Genomic DNA, 24,395 nt, shown 5'->3' with positions numbered 1-24,395 from the left:
TAGAGTTTCAAAAACGCAGTTACTCTCGGCGCTGTGGCTCAACAAAAAGATTTCGGGAAACGTCACGAAAAACCGCAGCCGATCTTGCCTCGTGTTAAACTGCAGCACACTCTCGCGTTGTGCACTGCACATCGTCGTCTTCATCAACTTCCATCTGCGGCGTCGACGGATCAGATCAGCTTAACCTCGATCAGAGCTTAACCTGAATCTAATATCGTCGCCAGACGTGCCGACGACCCAGCGAAGCAAAACCGTGAGCCAACCAGGCTTAACACACGCTTTCGCACTTCTACTCGGTTTAACTGCGTTAAAAACCCTAACACTTTTTTTTTTGTTTCCCTCCGTTTCGCCTTTCTTCCATGAGCCTTGTTTCTGCCAAACATGGGTTCCGCCCAAGAGATTCGCGACGAGCACACTGTCGCGTGTCGCGTAGTACAGTACGCACGTGGCCGCGCATTTATTGGGCGACGTATAGCGGAGCCCACGAAGACTGCCCCTTGTGCGCGCCACCCTCTTATCCGCGCGACGGACGGCAGCCCGCGCTTGTCGGCGTGTTCTTTCGCGCCATTTGAGAAACACGGACTCGCTGGAAATGAGGCCTGTCGGGGAGGGACAGCGCAGGCATAAAAGAGGGAGCTAGGTTCAATGAACCCGGAGGACAGCTCTCTCTCTGACACGAGACTCAGCTCGCAGAAACTGCCACTGAAGATACTGCGGTGGAAAAAATGTATCTCCCCCGCCACGCGTCAGAAGACAGTTCTTCGGAAAAAAAAGGACGGAGGCCAGCGCGTCTGCTTCACAGTCGTACATAATACGCCCTGGTCACGGGAGCAAGCTTGGCAATTCACTGCGGATTACCACACGCGCGGCTCGAGCTACACATCGAGCTTCGAGTTGAGTAGTAAATTGCCCGCGCTCTCTGCGCGGAGCCGCACAGAGAGAACAGCTGTCCGCGATGCCCGCAACACACTTCGGTCTGCCTCCGATGAGTCCGATTTCTGTGCATCCGAAGAGTCCACGGAGCGAGACACAGCCACACGCGGCAGCAGCGCAGAACAGGCACAGCTCCCAATGTGTGTCCCACACACTAACTGCAGAATAATGCACGCACATTCTCTGCGTATCTGCAAGGAATGCGGCAGAGGGAGGGACTGGCATGGCAGAGGTGACACATATAGTGCGGTAACACTTATCCATTATGTGTCACTTGAATCTTCACACTTGGCCAACATCAGCTTCCCTGAAGTCGTCTTCAGAGTTGCGCCGAGTGTGCCTCGGCGCAAGGCCCGTTCACTGAGTCCACAGAGGAACAACCGAGACGGTGATCAGTGCCGTTGTAGCCGCTATAGTGCCATGTTGGGTGCAATATCGGCCCTTGTTGAGGACTTGCAGAGCTGTTGGTCGCTACGAACACGCCATCGCGGACAGTCCCGCAATGGCGGCCTCCTTGTCCGCCGCAGAGCAGTCTGGCTGACCGGACGGCCCCACACAGCACAACGTGCGTTGCTATAGAACGGACGTTACAATAGCCTTCGCCGATGAACGCAGAGACAGCGACTGTCGCAGAAGCACTGCGTGGAAGCCAATCGAAACACCATCCTGACGGAGCAGAGCAACCGGGAAGACGCAGTGGCTGTACTCCTTCGTTCGAAGACTGCAGTTCCAAGACTGGCGCTTGAGCGCAACCATTGTCCGTTAAAAACATTGCCTGCTTAAAACTTTCGCTTGCCCTGCTCCGCAAAGCACCGCAAGCGTAGTAAACAAGCCTGCTCACATGCACTCGCACTGCAGCTATACCAACCACGAAGCTCAGAAGAATGTGCTCCCATCGTTTATGCATGCATCGTATACGCAGGCAGGCGCAGGCACATACGGCCGTGCATATACTATATATTCTGAAAATCGGACCTCGGCGGGAAAAGCTCTTCTCGTTGCTGTAAAACAGCAGCGTGCTGTTCACGCTATTGTCTTTGTTTATTGAGAGGAACAGTGTGGTCTTAGAACAGCGCGATCCACAGACGCTACTGCGATCCGCGCGCCGCCAGTGCGCACGCGCGGGTTTGGCCCGCCGCGACAGGCGAGCGCGCACCTCCATGGCGGCGCCATCTGCCGCCCTCAGGGCGCACGCGCAGTGGTACCTCCCGCAGAAGCGCATCGTGGACTCACGGTTCGCACTCTGCTGAATGTCTGCATTTGCACCGTTCCCCTATGGTTTCCCTTGCCTCGCATTCACGCAATAACCGCGCGAGCCATTAACAGGCGGCTTCCGCCAACTCTGCAGGAAGCGAATACTGCGAGTCATTTCAAGGCCAGGCACTGTCGAGCCGAGCATGCGGCGTATACAGTGCTAACTGTGAAATCCTCACACAATGTCACCGAGGACGGCGCCCTTTCCTTCTGGCGCGGCAGTCGTGTGCTGCCGTTGCTGCAGGGGCGTTTGGCGCGCGAGACGCAGAGTCCCATCAGCATCCTGTCACGCACGGGCGCATTGACGAGACGTCGTAATATGCGCACCGTTCAGGAAATCATCCTCTCGGAAAAGTGCTTTCGGACCTCCACGCGTGGGCAACTCGTTCTACACGCAATTAAGCCTCGATTCTCGGAGGCTGGGGAAAAAGAGGTGGCGCTTCGGTGTCGCCGTTGCTGCACCGCTGACGGTCCCTTATTCGGGTGGACTCCTCCTGCTCTGTCTCACGGGGCTGAACACATGCGAAGCGAGCATTGCAGCTTCACTGCAGAACCGGCATTAGGCGCAGTTAATTGATGCACAAGCAGCAGTCGTCTCACCCACGCGCGCTCAGCCGCGGATGCCTCAGTGGGGAGGCAGACTCGACGCCGAGGAAGTATTGTAGCCCACTCGGCAAACGATCGACCGAACGCATCCCCGACCAGCCTTGCACGCGGCGGTGCATTAGCTCTGCGCGGTCTGCAGTTCGTGGCCTTGGGTGATACGCCGTCGCCGCTCGTAATAGCGGGCTGCAAACCACGATGAGGAAAATAAAAGCTTTCGTGACACTGCAATCCGTGCATGGACTACGCGAGTGAACGAAAACATGAGATGCTGCTCGCCAATTTCGTTCAACCGGAGAAGATGGCAATATCGAAGCATGGCCGAAAGATGATGCTCCTGGGCTCTGCTGAATTGCTCGTGACTGCGGACTCGCTCGTGACAATAGCGAGGCAACTGCTTTGTGCACAAGATCTTCACACTAGAGTTGATGAACTGGTGTCACTTACAGGCTGCTACAGCCTCGTCAAATTGCGTCAAGACAAGACATCACGATCAGCGTCACCCCTTATCATCATCTTCAGCCTGATTACGCCCACTGCAGGCCAGTGGGCCTCTCCCGTGTCTCTACAATTAACCCTGTCCTTTGCCAGCTGCGCCCACCGTCCTCCAGCAGCACTGCTAGGGTAGCCTCGCTAGATAAGGCTCAGAATCCAATGGCGGCCTGTCCGGAGCCAGAAATTCTTAGCACCCTCCGCTGCGTCACAGGTCTGACCGCCGCCGTGGTCAGTTGCTCTGCAGCCGCTGCGGACTGAGGGTCGAGGGTTAATTGGCTTGTTCATAGAAGGTTGTGGCCAAGTGCTGCACCACGGTGGCCAAATCCTGTTCTATAGTGAGGGAGTGCGTTGTCGGTTCTGGTCGCCGAGATCACGCCGCACCCCAGGCCTGGATATGCAATACCATCGACACGCGGAGTTTTTTTTTTTTTTTTCACACCCGGTGAAGAATTGCCCGGCCTCAGGATTCGAGCCCCGGTCCTCTTGCACGCGATGCGGATGCTCTACCTCTACACCATCGCTGTCAGCTCACGCATTATATGAAACAGCAAATTTTGACGGCTTTCGGCTATGTCGCCTGATGTTTTATGACGCCTTTTCCTTTTGTGGAGCTGCCCACAAGTGTAACCAACCGTTATTTGGACGAGACGACAGAAAAATCCGCGGGTGAGGAGGGAGGTTTCCTCGTGTGATCAGGGCGAGGGAGAGAGAGCTAGGCAGGCAGTGCGACATGCCAGCAGTACACCCCTGCTGCGCGACTACTGGACAGACTACGCTATATCCCGAAGAGAATTTGCGGCCGTACATCTGGCGCGAAATACAGGTGGTGCTGTATCTTCAACACCGGTCTTAATGGAATACTGAGGAGGACAACCTTAGTTGGACCTGCATCGATAGATCCGTGTTGTAATGAAAAGACCCTATTTTCACTAAAAATGGAGCTTTTACAAAGCTAAGAAAAAGTGAAGCGCAATGAAATATAGGCAGCGCCATCATCGACCGTTTTCGAAAGCAAATTATAGTGACTTCGAGACAGTTCACTTGGTTTCGAGGATCCCTGAGGCTACGATACACTGCTGTTCGTTTCTAGCGGTGATCACGGAGTCATTTCCGGCCTTTACGTGATCAGTTTGAATCGAGAGGCGGGAAAATTTTTGAATCCGCTTTTCTCATCAATAAATGGTTTTTTTCGCTACCGGACAGATGGCTTGGTTTTATGGGTGTTTTAACGTCCCCAAGCGGCTCAGGCTATAAGGAGCACACTAGTGGAGGCATCCGGATAATTTCTACCGCCTGCGGTTCTTTAATCAGCCCTGACAGCGCGCAGTACACGGGCCTCTAGCATTCCACCTGAATGGAAATGCAATCGCCTCGGCTGGCATCGAACCCGCGTCTTTCGGGTCAGCAGCCGAGTGCCACAACCACTGAGCCACCGCGGCGGCTTGCTGTCGCGCAGACATCAACGTAGTCAGAGGGAGCCATGGAGTCGGTTTTCAATAAGAACTAAAATGCATGGAGTTGTCCTCTAGTGCGTTTAATATACCGTTGGCTTCAATCGCGTACTGGCCCGCAGAAAAGATGCTTTTATTTATTTATTTAGTTTATAATAGCCTCAGGGCTTACAGGAAGCATTATACAGGAGAGGGGCTGAAGAACACGAGTACATTCAGAACATACAAACAAAAGGGAAGAACATGCATTATTACATGCAAATCAAAGTACAAACAAAAGGAAAACTACAGGTAAATGAGCACAATAGCACCGAAACAGGAACCGTTAAAAGAAAGTAATGAAAAAAAAACAGCAGCAATGACCGGCAATGCGGTAAAAGAGCGGTTTTAGGCCTATGCATGAAGGTGGTTCATGTTGCGGTTGTGAGCGCTCTGCGAAAACGATCGGTGTTGATAGCGACTAGTGTGCCAAAGTTGTAATTTTTTTGTTCCCCAATTTCTTGTACACGCATTCACAGTTAAGACATAGAGTCCGCGTTGGTTTTTACTTCGGCTTGGCTTCTAATTCGGCGCTACTTGGTTCATCCTGCAATCGATCAAAAGCTGCGCAAATTAGCAGACGACCTGCGCCGCGCGTGCAAGTAAGAGCCTCTCTTTTCCGCCTTGTTCCCTTTAGTAAAATCAAAAGAGGGAGAAGAAAATCGGACGAAGACACGGGGGGAGGAGCGACCCCAGCCAGGCGCACCGTGTCTGCGCCGCTTACGCCCTCTCGCTGCAATATCGCCACGGAAAGCTATTTTGGCCTAATCACCTTCGGCGTTGACTCACTGCGCGCGCAGCTTTCCGCTTTCTTGGGCGCTTTTCCTCGAGCGCGCAACCCGCTTCGTCTCCCGCGCGCACAGGGGGAGGAGGAGGAGGAGAGCTTGACCGAGGCGCCGCGGTTTTGTAAATGGCCCTCGTTGCGAGAGCCGGTTGTTGCCTGCGCTGTTGACACGGCAGGAAAATTAAGCGCCATGTTCGCCGAACAACAACAGAAAAGAAACACGGTGCTATAGACGGGCAATATATCAATGCTCTCCACCGTGTTGAGCGGCTGCACGATTAGCGCAAAATGGCCTTAACACGGCTGTCAGAACAGTCATGTGCGGCGACAGTACGACCTCGAAAGGCTCGATGATTAAAATGGGAAAAGTGAACGTATTTGCCTGTACTAGCTGTACAGCAACAGCTGTTATAAACTCGTTTTCGGATACTGCGGCGTCGTCGGAGTAACACCGATTGGTCAGCACGCAAAGACTTCACCGATGACGTTGTTGCAACGCACCATGCTGAATGGTCCCAGCACAGTGATGTCACAAGTGATAGAAGAGCGACGTCACGTGCACTCTACCATAGAAGACAAATACTGAATAAGCAATATTATATTCACAACAGCAAACAGCTCACCCTGTGTCTTGCGTTAAACTTTAGCGACTTTTCGGCGCATGGCCGCTTGATGAGCACGGGTCGTCTCCTACTCTCTGCCCCCACAGGAACAAGGCCAAGAAGAGCGCTGTTTGAAGCCGACAAGTTCGCCCAATGTTGCACGAGTGATGGGAGAAACAGGCAATGTGGCGAGTTACATTCTGGGCCTCGCACTACGTGCCATTCTGGAGAATTCGCTTTTTATTAATGCCTTAGCACTACCGTAGCTTACTTGCTCAAAGTATGTTCGTCTGGCGCTGAGTGATGCCGTCACCTTTGCCCTCCACTCATCTCCACCCTAGAGAATCCTCCACCCACCACCAAACAATCCACCTCACCCTCAAGAACTAACCACTTCCATACAGGCTGTAGTGTGGAAGTACCCACCAACCTTCAACCTTCACCTCGAATGCGGGAGGTGCGGGGTTCGATCCACAGTGCCGCCGGGTACTCACCGGTGACACAATCGGTACAAGCTTCCCCCTGGCCTGTTGCTCGGCCTATGAGGGGTGAAATGCTTGGAAAATGGGTCTCTGACTCCACCTTGAGTAATCAAAATACCTTGTGCCATGCCGCTCTTTGGCTATAGATGCCCTTGCGCCATAAAAACCTGCCCACTGCTCAGTTGTAGAGTGTAAAGGGGGCGGACGCTTCGTCAGGCAACTTTTGATTGCCTTTTTGTTCGCCTCCTCGGCAACCAAGTGTTGTTCAAATAAATCTGAATCTGAATAATCATCATCAACCTTCACCGCCAAGAAGCCGCCACTCATCACCACCAACCAGCTTACTTCCACCCCATCGCAACTTTTACCCACCGCAAAGCACCCACCTCCCTACCACACACTTCCACCCTCCAGACGCATCTACCCACGAGAAGCTCACGCAGCCCCGGAACAAAAGAACAAAGGCAAGTCAATCATTGTATCAGCGAAGTGCATGCAACCAATACTGCCAACGCAGATGTGTCGCATCATTTCGTACGGAGTGAATGGAGAAGGGAGTGAAAGAAGTAAGTAAACTTCCCCCTGGAACAACTTCCATCACGTGGGCATATTTAACGTGCACTCACATCGCACAGCGTAGGGGCACCCTTTGCGCTGCGCGCCGCCCGAGCGTGCTCAGTCCCGTGGGTGCGTTTGCGTGTGAAAGTTTCGCCCTATCGTCGAGATGCTCCCCAACGCCCTCCGTGTGTGTGCGACGTTCGTCGATGTTTCATCGCTCTCCAAGCGTGCCAAGCGGCTGGTGTCCTCGCGAGCACGGCGATAAACGCTGGCGCCGCCGCATGATCTCAGATGAGGGGAATCCTGAGCGGCCGAACCGAGAAAAGCTGAGCGAGCGTTGTGTGGTGGAGGGCCTCCGGGAACGAAGCGTTTTCCTGGAATCGCGCTCCCTCGCCCGCTACGGCGAGGGCAAGCGAAGACGCGTCTCTTACGAAAGGGACGCGAGCGGGCAAGACTGCTGCGTGTCAGATTACTATCACCCCAGTTCTCATATGTCGTTCACATAAGTCATATATAACATCCACAGCACCCTAAAGGCGCGTTGCGCCCCTGGTTTTGGAAACGGGTCGCATAAAACGGGGAACGGAACAGTCGGTAGACCGAAGATCGGGGCTTTAAGCTCGTACTTCGTACGGATAGCGCTAGCTTTGATTACAACTGCAATCGCCGAAACCTCCTCTCTCCTTCCCTTACAGAGACGTGTACCAAAAACCATATTCCTCAGCTTGAGAACAAAAAAAAGTCGAAAATGCTGCTGCTATAGGTATTTTTTTTATTTATGCTGTTGAACAACGGGGACTTAGCAATGTAATCATTATAGCCTGAAATATAATTGATTATTAAGTCGGAGAAAATCAACCACATTTGTCGCCAGCGGGATCGGAAGCCGAGACCTCTGTATGTCGCTTACGGTGCTCTACCAACTGACCTACGGCGGCGGCTTTCTAGAGTGCATTTATGTTGCGTGTAGCCCAATCTTGAGAGTGTTCACCAGCGCCGTCCTCGTCCATAAGCGGCGGATTTGAAATGCCGAGGTGGAAATGGAGACATTTAGAATAGGAAGACCCTGCATGTCAGCTACAGGGGGACAGAGGAATAGCGGGGTGCCAGAGCGCATGCGCAGAAAAATATGCCGAGTTATTGCCCTGCGCTTGCGCACTGGCGCTCCGCTATTCCCATATAAAAGTCGCAATGACTGTGTTTCCCTCGTATGTATATGTATAAATACGTGTCACGTGTGTAGAGTTGTATCGTGTCTTGCGGCGATCTAATGGTTTTATTGGCAGTCTTGTGGTTAGCGGGCCACTTGTTCCTAATAGACGTACCCCTTGTGCTGGCCTCGCCTTTGTTGCACGAGGTAGTGCGAGCTTGTTAAGCCGCCTGTAAGACAGGTCTTTTTTTTTTCCCTTCACCCCATTAATGTCCTGGAGCACATGCAATGAATGAAATGAAATATGTCGCACAACGGGTTGCGCACCCTCCGAGGGCGGCGCTATTGCATATACTGTAAAGGGAGTGAAACATATTGACTATAGCGCATAAACAGACGGGGACTAAAGTATGAGTAACAGACAGGACACACGCTAGACTTGCAACTGGATATTCTACTTGAAACACAGTATTTATACACTTTCATTCTGCGCCACCAGTGCCACCTATCAGTTGCCGTCGCGTCAAATGACGATGAAGAAAATGAAGCTTGAAGGAACAAAATGAACAAGGCACTCGGGAGCACCCCGAAGACATCTAGGAATACAAGATAAGTGAAATCTAACTTGATAGGGTGCTATAAAGGGAGTGAACTTAAACGCTCGCAGAGCTGTAAATCAATCCACACACTAATTGTGAATCGGCTCGAGAGGCAGCGGGCGGGAAGTGCCACGATCGAAAGCGGGCACAACAAGCCCAAGGTTTCCGGTCTGCATGTGTTCCGCGCAGCGCTCTTTCTGATCCTCTTAGCTGCGCTGAGTGGACAACGATGTCACTACTGTCCGCGCATCGCGTGCGGCTGATGAGCGCAAATGGTCCCGTACAGATGTCCACACAGAGCGCTCCAACGGCGCACTGGCGAGTGCGTCCAAGGGTGGCCTCGATCGGAACGAACACCTCGTCGATCGCGGTTCGTTTCTCTAAACTCAGGAAGCTGTAACGAGGCAGGTCGAGGAATGCGACAACGCGCAGCGCAGCGCGCCGTTGGAGCGCTCCGGAGGACGCCTTGTATACGAGTGGATGTCACTATGCGTTATCTCTTTCCGTTTGGAACTAAACTGCGATAAGCTGACGGTGACGGCGCCTTAGTTCGCTTTGTTTCGCTGTCTCAACAGTGTGCGACGAGCGAATAGGAATTATCGCCACTGCACGGCGGCCTTCGTTGGGAGAGCGGGCGACGCCCTCTCCGACCCACCTCTCGAAGCATCCCGAAGGGTTCCCCACCTGCGGCCGTGCAGACGCTGCAGCGGCGTCTGGCTGTCAGGCGCTGCACAGTTTACGGGACGACCGGAAGGGAAGCCTGAAAGGGCTCCGCCCACATCCACGGCACGGGTTCGCTGAACTGAGCGGCGCGGGCACGAAAAAGGCTCGAGGCGGGCTGCTCCTTTGTCACCCGGAAGGGCCGGCACACCGCGACAAGCGATAGCTTCACGCAACCGTTCGATGGCCGATGTGTAAGTGCAACGGGAAAGCGTGTCCACCGATCGCGAAGAGGCACCCGCAAAAGCTCACGCGTCATCGCGGATGAAACAGAGCCAGGTTGGAATAAGCGCTCCACTGGGGCCCCGGACTCCACCTGGGAGGCACATACGTATCAACAACAAAATTGCTTTTCGGGCAGCGGCTGCAGGGCCTCCTTTGCGCTTCGTTCCTTAGTTGTATCCGACTGTAGTCAACACGAAGCGCTCCCAAAATGGCTGGTGCCTACGAATGCTTTGGCACAGGATCTTCGCGCGGTAGGGTATACCCATTATAGTGAGAGGTGCTCCACAGTGCGCGGTGAATTTCAGACGCATCGAAATAAGTTATAATTACCGATTATCTCGCATTTAATTATTCTTCTTCATGTATTTCGCTGTGTGCTGAGGGTTAATATAAGAGCGCCCTGTAACGAACGGTATGTGACAATCTAGTCCCCAGCATCTAATTTTTAGATCTATATACTTGCAGATAATATGGCCGAGTGAACTCGCTTCTCTAACATGCGCACAATTTTTCGTGTTCTTGATCAACATGGAAATTCACAAAGACCGTGATGATGCTAGCACGTCGTTGGCTCGGCTTCTTTCGAGTGAACTGCGGTACAAGAGGCTTCCGGTGCAAAACAAGCAAAAAATCTGCCTCGTCTAGCATGCGAGGAAGGTGCCTCGAAGGAAGACGTAAATCATGGCAGCGACGCAGCATATGCGAAGATCTTCCGAGTGCAGCCGAGGCTTTGAATGTGGTGCACCGCCCCCGACAGGGTAAATCAGGCGTTGCCCAGTAGCGTTGTTGCTGTGACCGCGGGAGGCAGTAAAGCGGTCTGTGCCGCTTGTATGCAGGATCGACCGCGCTTCCGGGCTCCTCCTGACACCTGCAGCCATAACCTCGTACAGAATCCCGTCAATGCATCGGGAGGCCGCGTGCTTTATACGAGGCCGAATGCAGCTGCCCACTGACGGCGCCGCCCGTGCGACCGCCTGTTGTCGGCGCCAATGAATCTCGCGCCGCCGCTGCCGCGTACACATTGGAATCCGCCAGACGGCGTCTCAATCACGGCAGCTGCTGGCCCCGCAGACGGAGGGAGAGGGGCAGTTACGTGCAGTGCCGCCGCCTGCTGGCACACGTTGGTCGGTACAGCTGCCTGCACGAAGCGTCCCTCCGCCGTTGCTTCTTCTGCGTTCTGCCGCCAGCGCCCGTTGAGAGGCGAAGGCGGAAGGGGGACAGGTGCCTGCCATCTTCACTGCGGCATCTCTGTATGGGAGGCGGAGGTGGCGATCTCGCGGGGCGCACGCGCTGGGTTCAGCGGCGCAGAGAAGCCTCGCTCGTTTCCACACCCGTGCAGTGCGCCTGAAGCGACGATCCACGGCGGACAAGGTCACTCGCCGGCTCACCATCGGTTCGGGAAGCCCATCGAAGATGGATGCAGCAGGCATGTGCGCCTTACTCGCACTGCACGCACATAACATTTGCACTCTTAAAGGCGTAACACTAATGACGGCACCCGTTCCAAACCCTTATTTTTTTTTTTATTGAAAAAGGGTGCGCTGAGCACGTTATCACCATTAATGTACCTATGCACCCTTCAAAGGTGCATCGGTGCAAGGGTTTTTCAGCGAGTCGGGTTCAAGGGTGCGTAAGGGTATAATCGAATTAAAAATCTAATCATTTCTTGTCATAAAATATTTAAATTATTAATTTCCATTGAACAACACCACAAATTGAAAAAGAAAGATAAATATTTCCTCATGCTTCATTTTTTTTTTCGGCGACTGTTTGCTTTCTTTATATCAAAGCATGGAAGGTGTTTGTCTGACGAGGCTTCGAGAAGCGCTTTAGCTCGGCTGCGCTGCGCTGAAGAACGCAGCATTTATCCCTCTCCTGTCTCAAAATTATTTTCGTGCAAAAGAAAAAAAAATCGGGGTTTCACTGGACGTCATCCGCAAGGGCCGCTATAGTAGGATACAATTAATTTGAAAAAAAAAAAGAATTTGTTGGTAACAGTGGGCACAGTCCGCGGCGTTCTGTATTACTCCCCTGACCAATCACAACAGTGAACAAATCATTATTTTAATGTTTGACTTGAATTTTGATATTGTTATTCTGTTATTGACTTGAATCTGTTATTTCTTCTCGTGACTAGCTTCTTGTTTAGGTAACGAGAAAAGCTTTAGCAACGGCCCACTTTTTGTCAGGGAGGAATTCTGCTCGGCTGTCCTGAATGTGGGCGGAGCTTCACTGCAGACTTGAGTTGTATGGCGCAGCGTCCGCCATGTCCCTAGTCGCTGGTGCAGACGCCGCATGCAGTACTACTGCCCCGAACTAGGGGCACTGAGCGCAAGAAGTTTTCACCACCGCCGCCGCTGTATACACGCGCGGTGGTGTTGCAATGGTTTTGCGCGTCCCGCTGCAAATAAGCTGTGTCCAGCTCTCAACAACGCCATTTAGTAGGCAAACCCGTGATCTGCGTGGCGCAGAAAAGGGCATATAGTATGTCAAAAAGATTCGACTGCGCGGAAACAGCGGTCCCTACGTACGACTATACGGAAACTCGGACGCGGTGCGTGATGTGTTGAACTCACGGACGTCAAAGATTACAGGTGCGTTCTATTCGCCTGCACTCGCTGCACCAGTTCTGTAAAGTTCTGCGGCGGTGCCGCGAGCGTGCAGTGCCGGTTCCGGCAGTTCCAGAGCAGTTCGGCACTGGGTGCTTCCAAAACAAACGGTCGAGTGCAGGTCTTGGCGTTGCCATCACACTGCACTCAGCTGTGTGCCGCTCACCTCAACGGCCCTGTGAAGAATTTTTAAACAGCACACTGCTGCGAAGTGTTGCCATAAACCAGCATGTGCACCTCGCGGCAGCTGGTGCAAAACGCACGTGTGTTCTTTTACCGAACACTGCTGAGGTGTGCGCGGGCCTAGTTACATGTTACGTACTTTTTACAACAACGTGAGTCATGCTGCATGCGCATGTTTGCTTTTTAGTTAACAAACCTGGTGGCGAGTATTGTTAGAACTGTATTGGTATAAAAGGAAAGATGCCGGTAACGGTCGAGAGGTGCCGGTGAGAGCCACCGTCCCCCTCTGTCTCCGACGCCGCTTTCTCGGGTGCAGAGCCTTAATTCACAGGGCCCCAGTGACGACCCATACGAGTCGGGCCCGAGTGGAATAACCTGAAGGTCTTCGGTGTTACTGTTACTGCGGCGACATCTGCACGATATTTCGGCGCTGGCCACTGAGGAGGTGCACACTTCCCTGAACTTTTTCTGACCTGAACCTGCACGACGTCTGCACTTTTGTTTCTAACGAGTGGCGTCGAGCAGAAGGCGCCATGTTGGCATGTTGCACCGCTGAAATGAACGGCGAAGCGCAGCACCGCGAGAATCAGTTCCCCTGTGTGCAGCCTAATCGAAGGGACTTTGTGGAGGGCGCAAGCTTTTTGTGACCCGAGAGAAATGTAAAGCTTGTAAATTCAAGGATGCGCACGGTTTTCTGACAAGCGGATAGGCACAAGAGCCGTGCGTGAAGGTGCTTGCCGGCGGTGCTACTGCCTATCGCAACAGGATAACAAACACAAAAAACACGAACAATGGACAAATATATGCAGTCATTTCCGCAGCTTCTTATTTGGAAACTGAGCTGGCCGATCCGTCGGCGCAGACACGCTGTCGGGAATCCCTCCCTGGGCGACCGCTCCTCCGCTTTCTTCTTCTGCGGAAGGTGTCGCGGGGGAGGCTCGGTATGCGGGCCAAGCCGCGCTCTATCGCGGTCGCGACCTTTAACTCCATGGGCGCGCCTCCCTTCCGCAAACGCTGTCCCGATGAAAAGCGCTTCCTGCGAAGATGTCGACAGGCCCTTGCGCAACCACCCTCTCCTTGCGCTGCTTTTTCTGTTCGTCGAGGCGCGGCGAAACGGACCTCCGCGCTTGTTGTTCACCCTTGGAAGTAGATTCGCAGAAGATGCGATTGTTTCGCGGTCACTCTGGTTGCAACAGTCGCGGTGCTTCGAGATATATTTGGTACTCGATCCGCCCTGGTACGGGGGTTTCCCGACTCTCTATGAGAGCGCTCTTTCCTCGCTTCCGTATTTTCACTCGTCTGTTGCCATGCGCCCAAGTGAAGCATTCGGGTAAACGTGAGAGTAGCAGACGCGTCCGAGACAACACGCTTTCCCAGCATCGAGTCCTTCTGAGGCATTGTTAATGAGCAGGCATTAGAACGCTCACGCGAAGTCGGCAGTGGCCGTCTGTCGGTGACCAGCCTCCGAGAAAGCAGAGAACGAAAAACGCCTCGAGAGGGATTCGAACCCGCGGCGACGCGAACAGATCGGCATCGCTAGCCGCTGCCTTATGGCGCATTGCGCCACTGGCAGAGCAGGACAACGGCCGGAAGAAACAGCGCCAATCTGTGCAGAAATAAGTTTGAGCAGAGTGCGAGATACGTCGTCAGACCGGCGACCACGAAACCCGCAGTAATAAAAGGCTTATAAAGCTGTTTGCCTAAACAAATCATTTGTGATCTTTCCGTCTCTGAGCATGAGCTACTCGTAGGCAGACACCGTTTTCTTGACGTGTGCCTCGACTCTGGGTCTTTTCTGCGGCGGTAAGAAGTTCCTCCAACATTTCACCGTACATGTCGGTGTCTCCGTCGCTGACAGAGCTGCTCGAACTCGAGCTAAAGCAACTATCGCTGCTGTCGTCGCCCATTTCGACGAGTGAATCCGCGAACTGACGACGCTTCGCCGCCGCCATTGCTGCCGAGAGGAAGAAAACGCAACCGAACTAAAAAAGACGTGACGCGTTTGCGTCAGGTGATTTTCTCCGCACTCCGCTTCACGCGCGGGAGCAGCTCGAACTGCTCCCGGCGTCGCCAAACCGCTCCTGCTCTGCCATTGCATCACAGCTCCTATTCGCAGCAACTTGCGAGAGAGCACTCTTGAGTGCAGTTAGCAGCGTTGCTGTTTGCCCTAGGGAAACCGGTATTAGACCACTTGGCCATCGGCGCAGCATTTCGCGCTTTGTGTTATGCTGCCTGCAATCTGTTTCTGTATCATTGTGAAAAAGGCACCCGTAGCGGAGCCAAAACGTGAATGTTTTTACGTTTTTTTCTTCATAATTCACATTGGCGAGTGCTTGTGTCTTCAGATGCAACATTCATCCGCTTCCAAAGAGCTGATCAGCACGGATCAAGTCACAGGGCACGGCGGGAGATTTGAAACACCAGCGCCACATGACGTGCATGGAACAAGTCACGCGGAACGACGGAAAATTTCAGCCACCGCCGCAGGGTAACACATAACCTAAAATGTCTCTGATCTGAATGAATGCAGTTCGCCAGAACAAAGCGCTCACGAAATCTGAGGCCACATGCGAACGCATTCCCGGCGCAGCCATCGCATTGGTCGCCCAAGGCTTTATACACCTGTTACGCGAAGTATTGTCTGAGCAGCTATTGCATCTTACGCGGAAAGTTTGCGCCAAACGCAGCCTTCCAATGTTATTTTGTGGACGCACAAGCAAGAGAAGAAAGAACTGCCCAGTTGTTCGCATACCTCTTTTGGCGCGGAAATGGACTGCATGGCGCCCCGCTTGCGGCCTTTTGTCGAAGTACTCTTCGCAGCAAGCTTGGATGATGCTTGCTGGTACTGCATAAGGCAAAAATAAACAAAAATACAAAAGAAGAGGTGTTCCAGATTGTCTCAAAGTTTGCTTGTAAGACAAACATAGCTCAGAAGAAAAAAAATGTGCTGGCTCAGTGGAAGCGACATTTAATGAAGAAACCGGTGAAGACACTTGAGCTCCGCCTTGTAACGCGATAACGTTAATGTGTTAACGCCCGTATATGCGGAATTGGTAGTTCTGTACTTTGCATTCATATATCGCTAGGAGTCCTCATACCACTCGTGGCGGCGCAGGGGTGCAGCGGTTCCACAGTATCCAATCATCGCCCCTTTCTATTACAAGCACTTGCATAATATTTTTAAACAATAATGTCGCAGTCTTTATTTGTTAGTTTTTTCACACACCATAGCATCCGCTCTCCATTAGAGCATGGGTTTAAAAAGGTACTGTCGACTTCGACTCAGCTCGTGTCAGTCGTTCATGAAACCTCTGAGGTGCTTGACATGTTTGGACAAGTCGATATGCTCTTTTCTTTATTTTAGGAAAGCGTTCGGTAAGGTCACCCACAGAAAGTTACTACATAAGCTGGAGCGCATCGCTCTTTCTACTAATATTATATCATGGACCGAGGCCTAATTACCCTGCGATAGACAACAATTCGTAGAAATAAACAAATATTTCCAATATCCGACAGTTAACTTCAGGCGTACCGCAAGGCAGCGTACCACTTTTATTCTTTTATCTATCATATTGTCGCCGACAAACGTAGGGCGACACCAAAGGGGGCTTTTAATCGGACGGCCAAGCAGACCTTCCTCGCTTCCACATGAGCCAAGTCGTGCCGCACGGCCGCATGGCGGCGCTCGCAGAATGTGAGCAGTGTGGCAATATTAATGATAGAGTGGAAGAAATCCCTGACGACGTTCATGCGAATTTATTTGCGGACAACCGTGTCATATATAGGAAAATAGTGTCAACAAATGACCACGAATGTTTGTAGAGCTCAATTTTTGCTATACGCGATTGGTGTAAACTTTGGGGCAAGGAAATCAATGCACGCAAAACAGTTTTTCTGCCAGTTACACTGAAAAAACAACCTAGTGTATTTTCTTATGTACTTAACGAAGCAAGCCTCCCAGTTCGGGGGCGCGAAACTCTTGATTGAATAAAATCTCTTGTCATCTGCGGGAATGAGTGTACTCAGTTGCTATACCGAATGGCAGCAAGGTTAATGCCATTGAATTTGTGCAGGTGTCACGAGCAGCAGGAGGCCCTTTTTTTTCGGGCTTATCGCACACACGTGGCGAGCACAGCCCATGAAGTTTAATGGCACGTTTTCGGCCAAATGCGCACAGTTTGCAATAATGTCGATGCTCATTCAACCACACACTCGGCTGCCGGTGAACATTTCTCGGGCGTCGACGAGCAGCGGGGAACTTTCTCCATTGCAAGACTGCTTCCGTATTTACACAATATCTTTCCAACTCGCCCACAGTGTACGGTTCTGAATCCCATGGAGTGGCGCCATCTCGTGTAAGTCGGCCGCTGCGGGCACAAGGATGGATATGGGCACGAAGAAGCAAAGAGCAGCGCCAGACGGTCCAACCGTTCAGCGGCGTCTGCGGTTTAGATGGTGCCCGGCGAACCCGACACCGCCGACAGAGACGCGGGTTGGGCGAAGGACCCGTGGGAACCAGGCCAGTCAGAGCGACCCAGAGTTGGCGCCATACTGACGAACGACGGTGTGTCTGCTCGGCACGATGAGTGGCACCATTCTGCGTTCTAATGCGTGCAGCAATGATCAGGGCGTGCTAGACCATCTTAACTCGATTTAGCTTTAGTGGTCAGCACCTTTTCTTTTTCTGTCGGATGCGAAGTGGAATAGTACAACTACGCAAACCTGGCCAGTTGGCTGCGACACCTCAGCTTTTCGTCCGAAGCAGCAACGCGGGATTGACGGCACATGACCGCAGCCTGAAACTCACTCGCCACCCCACGGAAAAAGCAGCGGTGCCTGCAATCGAACGCTGCCGTCCGTTGCGTCGCGGCTGCGTCCCGGCCGGGGATCCGTTCGGAGCATGGCACGGAGCTCTCTTCCGGCTGCGCGTCGTCAACCGATCCCTGCGTCCGGACGAGGACAGAGCGCGCCGGTATCGCGTGCACGCTGTCTTGTTTTCGGCCGATGCAGCTCATTGTTGCTGCGGCGTCACGCGCCCCCTCCGCCGGCGGATGGAGGAATCCGAGCCCCAATCGCACTCGTGACGTCTGGCCTCGGATCTCTTTCCGAGCGTCACCTGCACCCTTACGTGTTGCCTTCACTGCTGGAGGGAATAAACCTACTTTCGGAACTTCGCAGCCGTAATGATATCCAGTGCGCGTTTTCGATGAGAACGAATTGGTTGAGATGTAAAAAAAAAAGTAATAGGCCGTCTGTCACACAATGTTCTGCGACAAATATGCGTGAGCAGCATTGGTTACATTTCCGCTTTTACTCTTCCCCACTGCGTGTTCGAATGTGCGGTCGCCTTTCCGTTTGGTTGTTGCGCGGTCTTCTAGCGGGTGCGGCCTACGCAGGGTGGTTGAAGGGTGCAGAGTGAGGGTGGGTGGAAATGTGTGCTTCGGTGGTATGCATGGGTGGACACCCGCATAGTTGGGAGATGCATTTTTACCGGCGCGTGTGCACCCACAGGAGTGTGATACCAACCTAGCTGTTGTCGTCTTTCTCAGCCGCGGAGGAACTCTCGAGATCACGGGGCATTCGAAGCACGCTGTATCCTCAGCCACACTTGCCTGCAGAAGAAGCGAAGCGAGAGCATCCCGTTGTTCCCCAACTAGCCCCAGACAAAGCACACAAAGCCGTGACGACGACGCAAGCAGCGCCTCCAACAACGAATTCGGGACAACCGTACACTGTAAAAAAAAATCCGTCAAAATGACGGGAAATACCTTGGCAGCTCTATTTCCAAGCATTTGACCGTTAAAATGATGGCACCCCGTCATTTTAAAATGACGGTGCTTTTTCATCATTTTGATGTCTTTCTTGTCAATCTGAAATACAACTGAAACGTCAATTTGATTACATTTGACCATCAAAATGACGGCAGAACATCATTTCTAAATGACAGTTTTTCCATCATTTTGACGTCTTTCTTGTCAATCTGAAATACAACTGAACCGTCAATTTGATGACATTTGACCATCAAAGTGACAGCAGAACATCATTTCTAAATGACAGTTTTTCCATCATTTTGATGTTTTTCTTGTCAATGTGAAATACAGTCAAACTGTCAATTTGATAGCATTTGACCGTAGCAGTTACAGCAAGATGTCATTTCTAAATGACGTTTTTTCCTGACTTCGATGTCATTTTTATCGATTTGAAAATATAGCCAAACTGTAATTATACCACTGATTGTCTGCGATGGCAAGCTGTCAATTTTAAAACTGTTTTTATGACTTCAAGACTTTTTGCAAATTTGAAATTATCTATAACTGTCAGTACAGCATTTCGCCATCAAGGTAATAGCAGGCTGTAATTTCGAAATGACTATGCTTTTAACCATTCCAAAATTTGGCTTGTCAACATGAAATGCAACTGTGTTGTCAGTATGATGGCCCAACACGACAAGTCTCAACATAATTCTGTGTCAATATATAGTGTGGTGAACCTGACCACATGAAAGTCACTTGCAGTGGGCAGTACCGCATAAACCATGCAACAAAAACAAATTTACATTTCTACTTGCACATTTATTCATAAATTAAAGTGCATTCAGCAGGCTCAGCAACTTTGGTGCGATTCCGCAGGCCCTGCCTTTGCCGCGCCCTTTCGTTGGGTTGCTCTGCCCACGGTACCTGGAAACAAAACGAGGATAGAATAAATCCATGCTCCATAAACTGTGCCAATCACATACTCTGCCTACACGCGTGAAATGCCATGAATGTGTGAACTGCACTACCTTCTGCAACACACAGTATTACGAAATTGAAAGACGAGATTAAAATCAGGTAGCAACAAATGTGAGCACACTAGTAGTGCGCTTAAATAGCTACATATACATGCACTAACAATAGATGATGTACCTAAATGTAACCATTATTATAACTCGTAAAAACAGCCCACAATTGCACATACACACTGTATAGTATTTCTAGTAACAATAGGTGCTCATCATGTACAGGAACCATACACAGAGTCTAGAAACCATAACTATGCAAGAGCATTTTGCTGCATTTCAGTGTTTTCAGCTATCAGCCGCAAACATAGGTCAGTATTGATGTAACACCCTGATGTCCAGGTATAGGCTGCAATTGCACATGTGGCAACCATGCATACATTTAAAAACCTCATTATCATGCCTCATCATCTTACCATTTGCACAATGCTCATTCTAATTTCTGTGCCCTTGGCCACAAATAAGCGGAATTTCACACCTGGAATCTTCTGAGCAATCAGCAAACCTGTCACGATGATGAATGTCTTAATTTTTTTTCTTTTACACTGCAACTGTTGACACAAAGGGCGGCCAACTTCTCAGGTGCCAACATAGCAGACTTCACGATGGCTCTTTCACCTGTCCATTTCAAGTACTGAGCAATTCTGGACAAATATGGGATCACAGCATAATTTTTTTTGAAAGGGGCTAATAACCCTGCCAGCCCCTAAAAGATCACCAGGTGGAAGGGGAAAGTGCCATGTAATGGTTGTGACAGTACCTGTGAAGCTGTCCTGCCTATGTGTCACGTCTCCCGTTTCAATGCAAAATGAAATCTGACATTCATCATTGCAAAAGGTTTGTTGAGTGCCCAGAAGGTGAGGTAGAGAGCTCTACTTTCTCGGGGCTGATTGTACACAGGCTACAGCGAGCACTGCATCAATGGTAACAAGGGAACCTGAGGCCTGTAAAAGTGCAGAGAGGCATCCGGCAACTTGCCACATGTGTGGACGCAACCCATAGTCAGACACACTGTAATGTTGCACTAGGACATTAGCCAGTGGACACGATACATAGTAGAGCGACTTAAAATAACTGCATTTACACTTAATCCTCGCTCCTATTTTTCCTGACGTCGGTACTTATAAAAGTGCTGCACACATTACATTTAGCAATAATTGACAGTCGCCCGTCCTATCTGGTTCTTCGTTCTAGCCCCTTTCTTGCAGTAGCCAACCAAAAAAATAAGCAAAACACTGAAAAGTGTTATCTAGATGCACTCACAGGACACGTGACCAAGTTTAGGCAATGCAAACTGCCAGCCTGGTGCATTCATCACATGACAATGATCAAATCCACAATTCTGCAAGTGTCAGAATACCAGAACTGGGTGCAATTTAAAATTAAAAGTCCGGCCTTCATCTCGCAATTGCCAGAGCTAGCCAATGTGCAAGGCTTGTTAGCATGTACTGCTGGCAAGCAGCACTATGTCAATAATCTTACCATTCTACTTTCTAAAGACGCCTGTGACTGGCAAATCACCATACAGGTGTGCCAAAAAAGCAACACGGTGCTGTGCCAGAGAACGAAGAAATGCACGAGAGGAATGTATGTGACGACATCAGAATTTCAGGGGAACAGGGCAGAACTGATCATTTGCAGGCACTGGCTAAGGAGGGCGAGTGCCTTTCCTCAGGAAAAAGAAGCCTGCTGCTCACACTATTGCCTCGGATTCCGATTGCTTATCAAACGCATCATCCACATTCACTCATTTACCTCTGCAAAAGCTCCATGGTGAGGGGGCAGTCGGGAGGGTACGCAACGTTGAACACAAAGAAGGCACCAAGGAGGAGGCCCATGGCCTTCTCAAGACTTCTTGTAGAATCCACTGCAACGATGATCTTCTTTATGTCCCCCATGCTTGATCCTGCAAGGAAAAAAAATTAGTCACACGCAAACACTACCCACTAAAGGGGTGATCTAATAATTCGAGTAACTCTATGGCCTTCGATGTGTACACTGAGAGAAGCCGAATTCAAATGTACTCGTAAAAAGCCATACTGGGTCTTGTTGCTAGGCCTTATGGTACCCTGGCAGTGGACAGACACATGCAACGTGCCCTCCCTTATCAGTGCTTTACACGCCACTAATTATATCTGTTGAAGATGCTTGGTTCATGTAAACATACTACATAGAACTTGTTTATGGAAAAAGCTTTACAAATATTGCACGACAAAAAAGAATTAACTTTGTCGACAGAATACTTCGTTTTTTTTTTTAAATAATGGGGAATAGTGATGAGGTAACCAAACTTGGGCAAGCACCGAGGCAACTTTTCAAAGGCCCTCCATTTTGTACCTAGCCTGCCATGACATTGATGAGAAAAGCCAAGCTCAGCTTCGTTCATGCTTTCTAGCAGAACGTCATGCTTTTGGCAAGTCAAAAGGCCGCACATTAGTCTCGATGAACTCTGGCATATCACCTTATAGTGCGGAGATTGCCCCACCCTCCCCACTTATCAACAGTACTGCTACTGAGTTCCAAATTTTTTGTACACTCTAATAAGAATGGAAAACCACTGGCCAAACTTACAAACTGTACATACATAAGATGAAGCAGCAATTAAGCCTTTCATCCAGGGCTAGCCTCATTCCTAAGTTTTGAATATGTCCTACTAAGTAGAGTGAAGTTACACAAAATCAGGTTACATCGTAGAATAATAAAATACACTGTACAAGCCATGTTTTGAGCCAAAGTTCTATAAATGACAAATACATACCAATCACAGCAAGGTGTGGAGTTGCTGGCAGTCCTTCCAGCCCCCCTTCAGCTGCATGCTGGGAATTCACAAGCCACATGTTATTAGACTCCAGAGAAAACATCAGTGATCAGATACATGCATCTCAATAATAAATCATAACCATACTTCCAACGATCCTGCTGTCATCAAGGCACTTTCTACACCTCGGGTACAGTATCATTTCAGCAGAAATGGATGAAAATGCGGTATAAAATTACAAGACTACAAATTTACTTGATTCAATAATTCCCAGCTAATGGATACGCCAGTCGAAAGAAATTTTTGGCCCTTGTTTGAGGCTTATAGGCAATAAGCTATAAAAATGAATAGAATTTATTTGGAAATAACTATTGCTGAAATAATTAGGCCCATATCTTAATGCTATACAAGAATGAAACTGCACACTATCAGTACACGAACTAAACACTGAGCTGCCCCATCGCCACCGGACACCGACGTATGGGGCTCGGTGTGCCAGGAAGCGAGGAAACAACAAAAAAGAGAGAGCGTAAGAAATAAAACAGAAAAAAGCTGATCAGTGCACGAAAAGTAGTCTGCTTTTTATTGACGAATACTTTTACGAACCTACGACAGTAGTGCCGACACCATGAATTCAAGGGAGCTGCAGATGGCCAGCATGGTAGTCATAGCACATGTCTTGGCCTGAATTACAACTGAAAATGTAAAAAATGGTTTTTACGACTATTTTTACTGCCCATTAAGCCCATTCATAAGGTGTTCTGCATTTAAACAGAGGCGCATGGCGCGCTAGAGCTCGACCAACTCGATTTCGATCCTTGGCCCGCGTAGCAGTAATCGTAACCGAAAGTCAGGCTCGATCGCGATTGTATGTGCCCGCATGATAGAGATACTATAAACGACTTTCTTCGACTTTCTTCAATTAACGTGCGCCAATGCTCTTCGTACGCTTCAGTGTTCCTCACAGGAAGTTTTTTTTTTACACGTGGGCGCACGCAGCCCCTGAAAATCGCTGCACGTGGCTGAACCATGAGGCCGCGATTCACGCTTTACGTAGAAGCACGTCTCTGAACGGCAATCTCGGGCCCACGGCCATCGGTGCGTGTATACATTAAGCGTGAGAACTAGCGTGCTCCTCGTAGCTATGTGCCGCACAGAACGCGTACTGCACGAACGAAGCATATAAGCAGAACACTTACCTCTACCCGCTGCAGTTGATTTTCGGCTGCAGCCCATACGTTCCTTGATTGCGTCTTCGCGGCCTTCCAACGCGTCGCACACAAAAAGGCAAAATGGCGCAAAAATGCAGAACGCACACCCGGGCAGAAGCAGCGCGCACAAAGAAAAGCGAGAGGGAACCACGACAACCGGACTCCTTCCTTGACAGCGGGGGCCGGAAGCGCGCGTTGAGCGACGTCTCACATGACGTCCCCCTCCCGCCAGCCAATAGAGTTTCTCGTTTTGTGTTGCGCTCTCCGTCTCTTTCTCCTCGCCCGCTCGTTCACGGCGAAGTCTCCGTCTTTCCCGTTTGACGCCGGCGGCTCGTCAAAATAGATAAAAAAGTGGCCGTCAAAATGACGGTTTGTTTTTACAGTGTAGAGGGAAAATCGATCGTGCGCAGTTTCGCCCCGCCACTTCCTTCCGAGTGGTTGGTTGCTTCACATTTCGCCACGTCAACTCCAGAAGCGTGGCAATTTGGGCCGGACATAAAAGCAACCGGACAGGATTCCTGGCGCTGTATATACGACGTCAACAGCAAGGCGCAAGTGCAGTGCTGACCCAGAATTCAGTCGCATTGCGTAGAGTGGACGCAGCGCCAAGAACGACTCTCCGTTTGGGTCGTCAATCCCGACGACTGCAGACCACGCATGCGCAGACGAAGCTGCGCCCACCAGCGGCTTCGCACGATGAGCACTCTGGCGGAAGGGAGGTCGCGCTCAGCTGCCGCGGGGTCCAGGCGCAACAGCAGAGACCCCGTCTGCCATCGCGGACTGCGAGACGGTAAACCACACGGCTGAGCTTCCCAGAACACTGTGCACCTGGATAGCGGCGGAGTTTCGCTTACGTGTGATTCCAAGGCAAAACAGCAACCCGCGCACAACCGGCTATGGCAATAAAAAGGAGCAGCCATTCCGGATGTGACGCTCTCACATGTCGCCGGAACTGGTGACA

The 24,395-nt window shown here is 50.9% G+C and overlaps 2 protein-coding genes across 3 annotated transcripts in view; both read right to left on the bottom strand.

The window, feature by feature from the left end:
• Positions 1–15,481, bottom strand: part of LOC144104883 (isobutyryl-CoA dehydrogenase, mitochondrial-like) — a 119,862-nt gene extending 104,381 nt beyond the window's left edge. Inside the window, exon 1 of the mRNA XM_077638115.1 lies at positions 15,440–15,481. Coding sequence (XP_077494241.1) covers positions 15,440–15,466 — 27 coding nt within the window. The 5' untranslated portion in view covers positions 15,467–15,481. The remainder of the gene's footprint in view (positions 1–15,439) is intronic.
• Positions 15,482–19,238: 3,757 nt separating this feature from the next.
• LOC144104880 (uncharacterized) lies at positions 19,239–23,816 on the bottom strand. 2 transcript variants are annotated; one of them, XM_077638109.1, is made up of 4 exons: positions 23,423–23,816; positions 22,224–22,918; positions 21,221–21,371; positions 19,239–19,364 (listed from the first exon to the last, which is right to left on the bottom strand). In XM_077638109.1, exons 2-4 carry the CDS (start codon positions 22,324–22,326, stop codon positions 19,271–19,273), a joined length of 348 nt encoding a protein of 115 aa, XP_077494235.1. In that variant the 5' UTR covers positions 22,327–22,918; positions 23,423–23,816; the 3' UTR covers positions 19,239–19,270. The 2 variants fall into 2 exon arrangements, with proteins under 2 accessions (XP_077494235.1, XP_077494234.1); XM_077638108.1 differs by lacking the exon at positions 23,423–23,816 and having other exon boundaries at positions 22,224–23,406.
• Positions 23,817–24,395: the final 579 nt, after the last annotated feature.

The sequence above is a fragment of the Amblyomma americanum genome, chromosome 9, assembly GCF_052857255.1.
Source record: "Amblyomma americanum isolate KBUSLIRL-KWMA chromosome 9, ASM5285725v1, whole genome shotgun sequence".
NCBI lineage: Eukaryota > Metazoa > Arthropoda > Arachnida > Ixodida > Ixodidae > Amblyomma > Amblyomma americanum.
Note: the sequence above shows the minus strand (reverse complement) of the source record. Positions and strands in the feature narration are given on the sequence as shown.

Excerpts from the sequence above, each read along its gene's own strand:
- LOC144104880 (XM_077638109.1), bottom strand. The coding sequence starts at position 22,326 with ATGTTTTCTCTGGAGTCTAATAACATGTGGCTTGTGAATTCCCAGCAT. Across the intron at positions 21,372-22,223 it reads TCCACACCTTGCTGTGATTG|GATCAAGCATGGGGGACATA; the intron begins GTATGTATTTGT and ends TTTTCCTTGCAG. Across the intron at positions 19,365-21,220 it reads ACCATGGAGCTTTTGCAGAG|GTACCGTGGGCAGAGCAACC; the intron begins GTAAATGAGTGA and ends TTTTGTTTCCAG.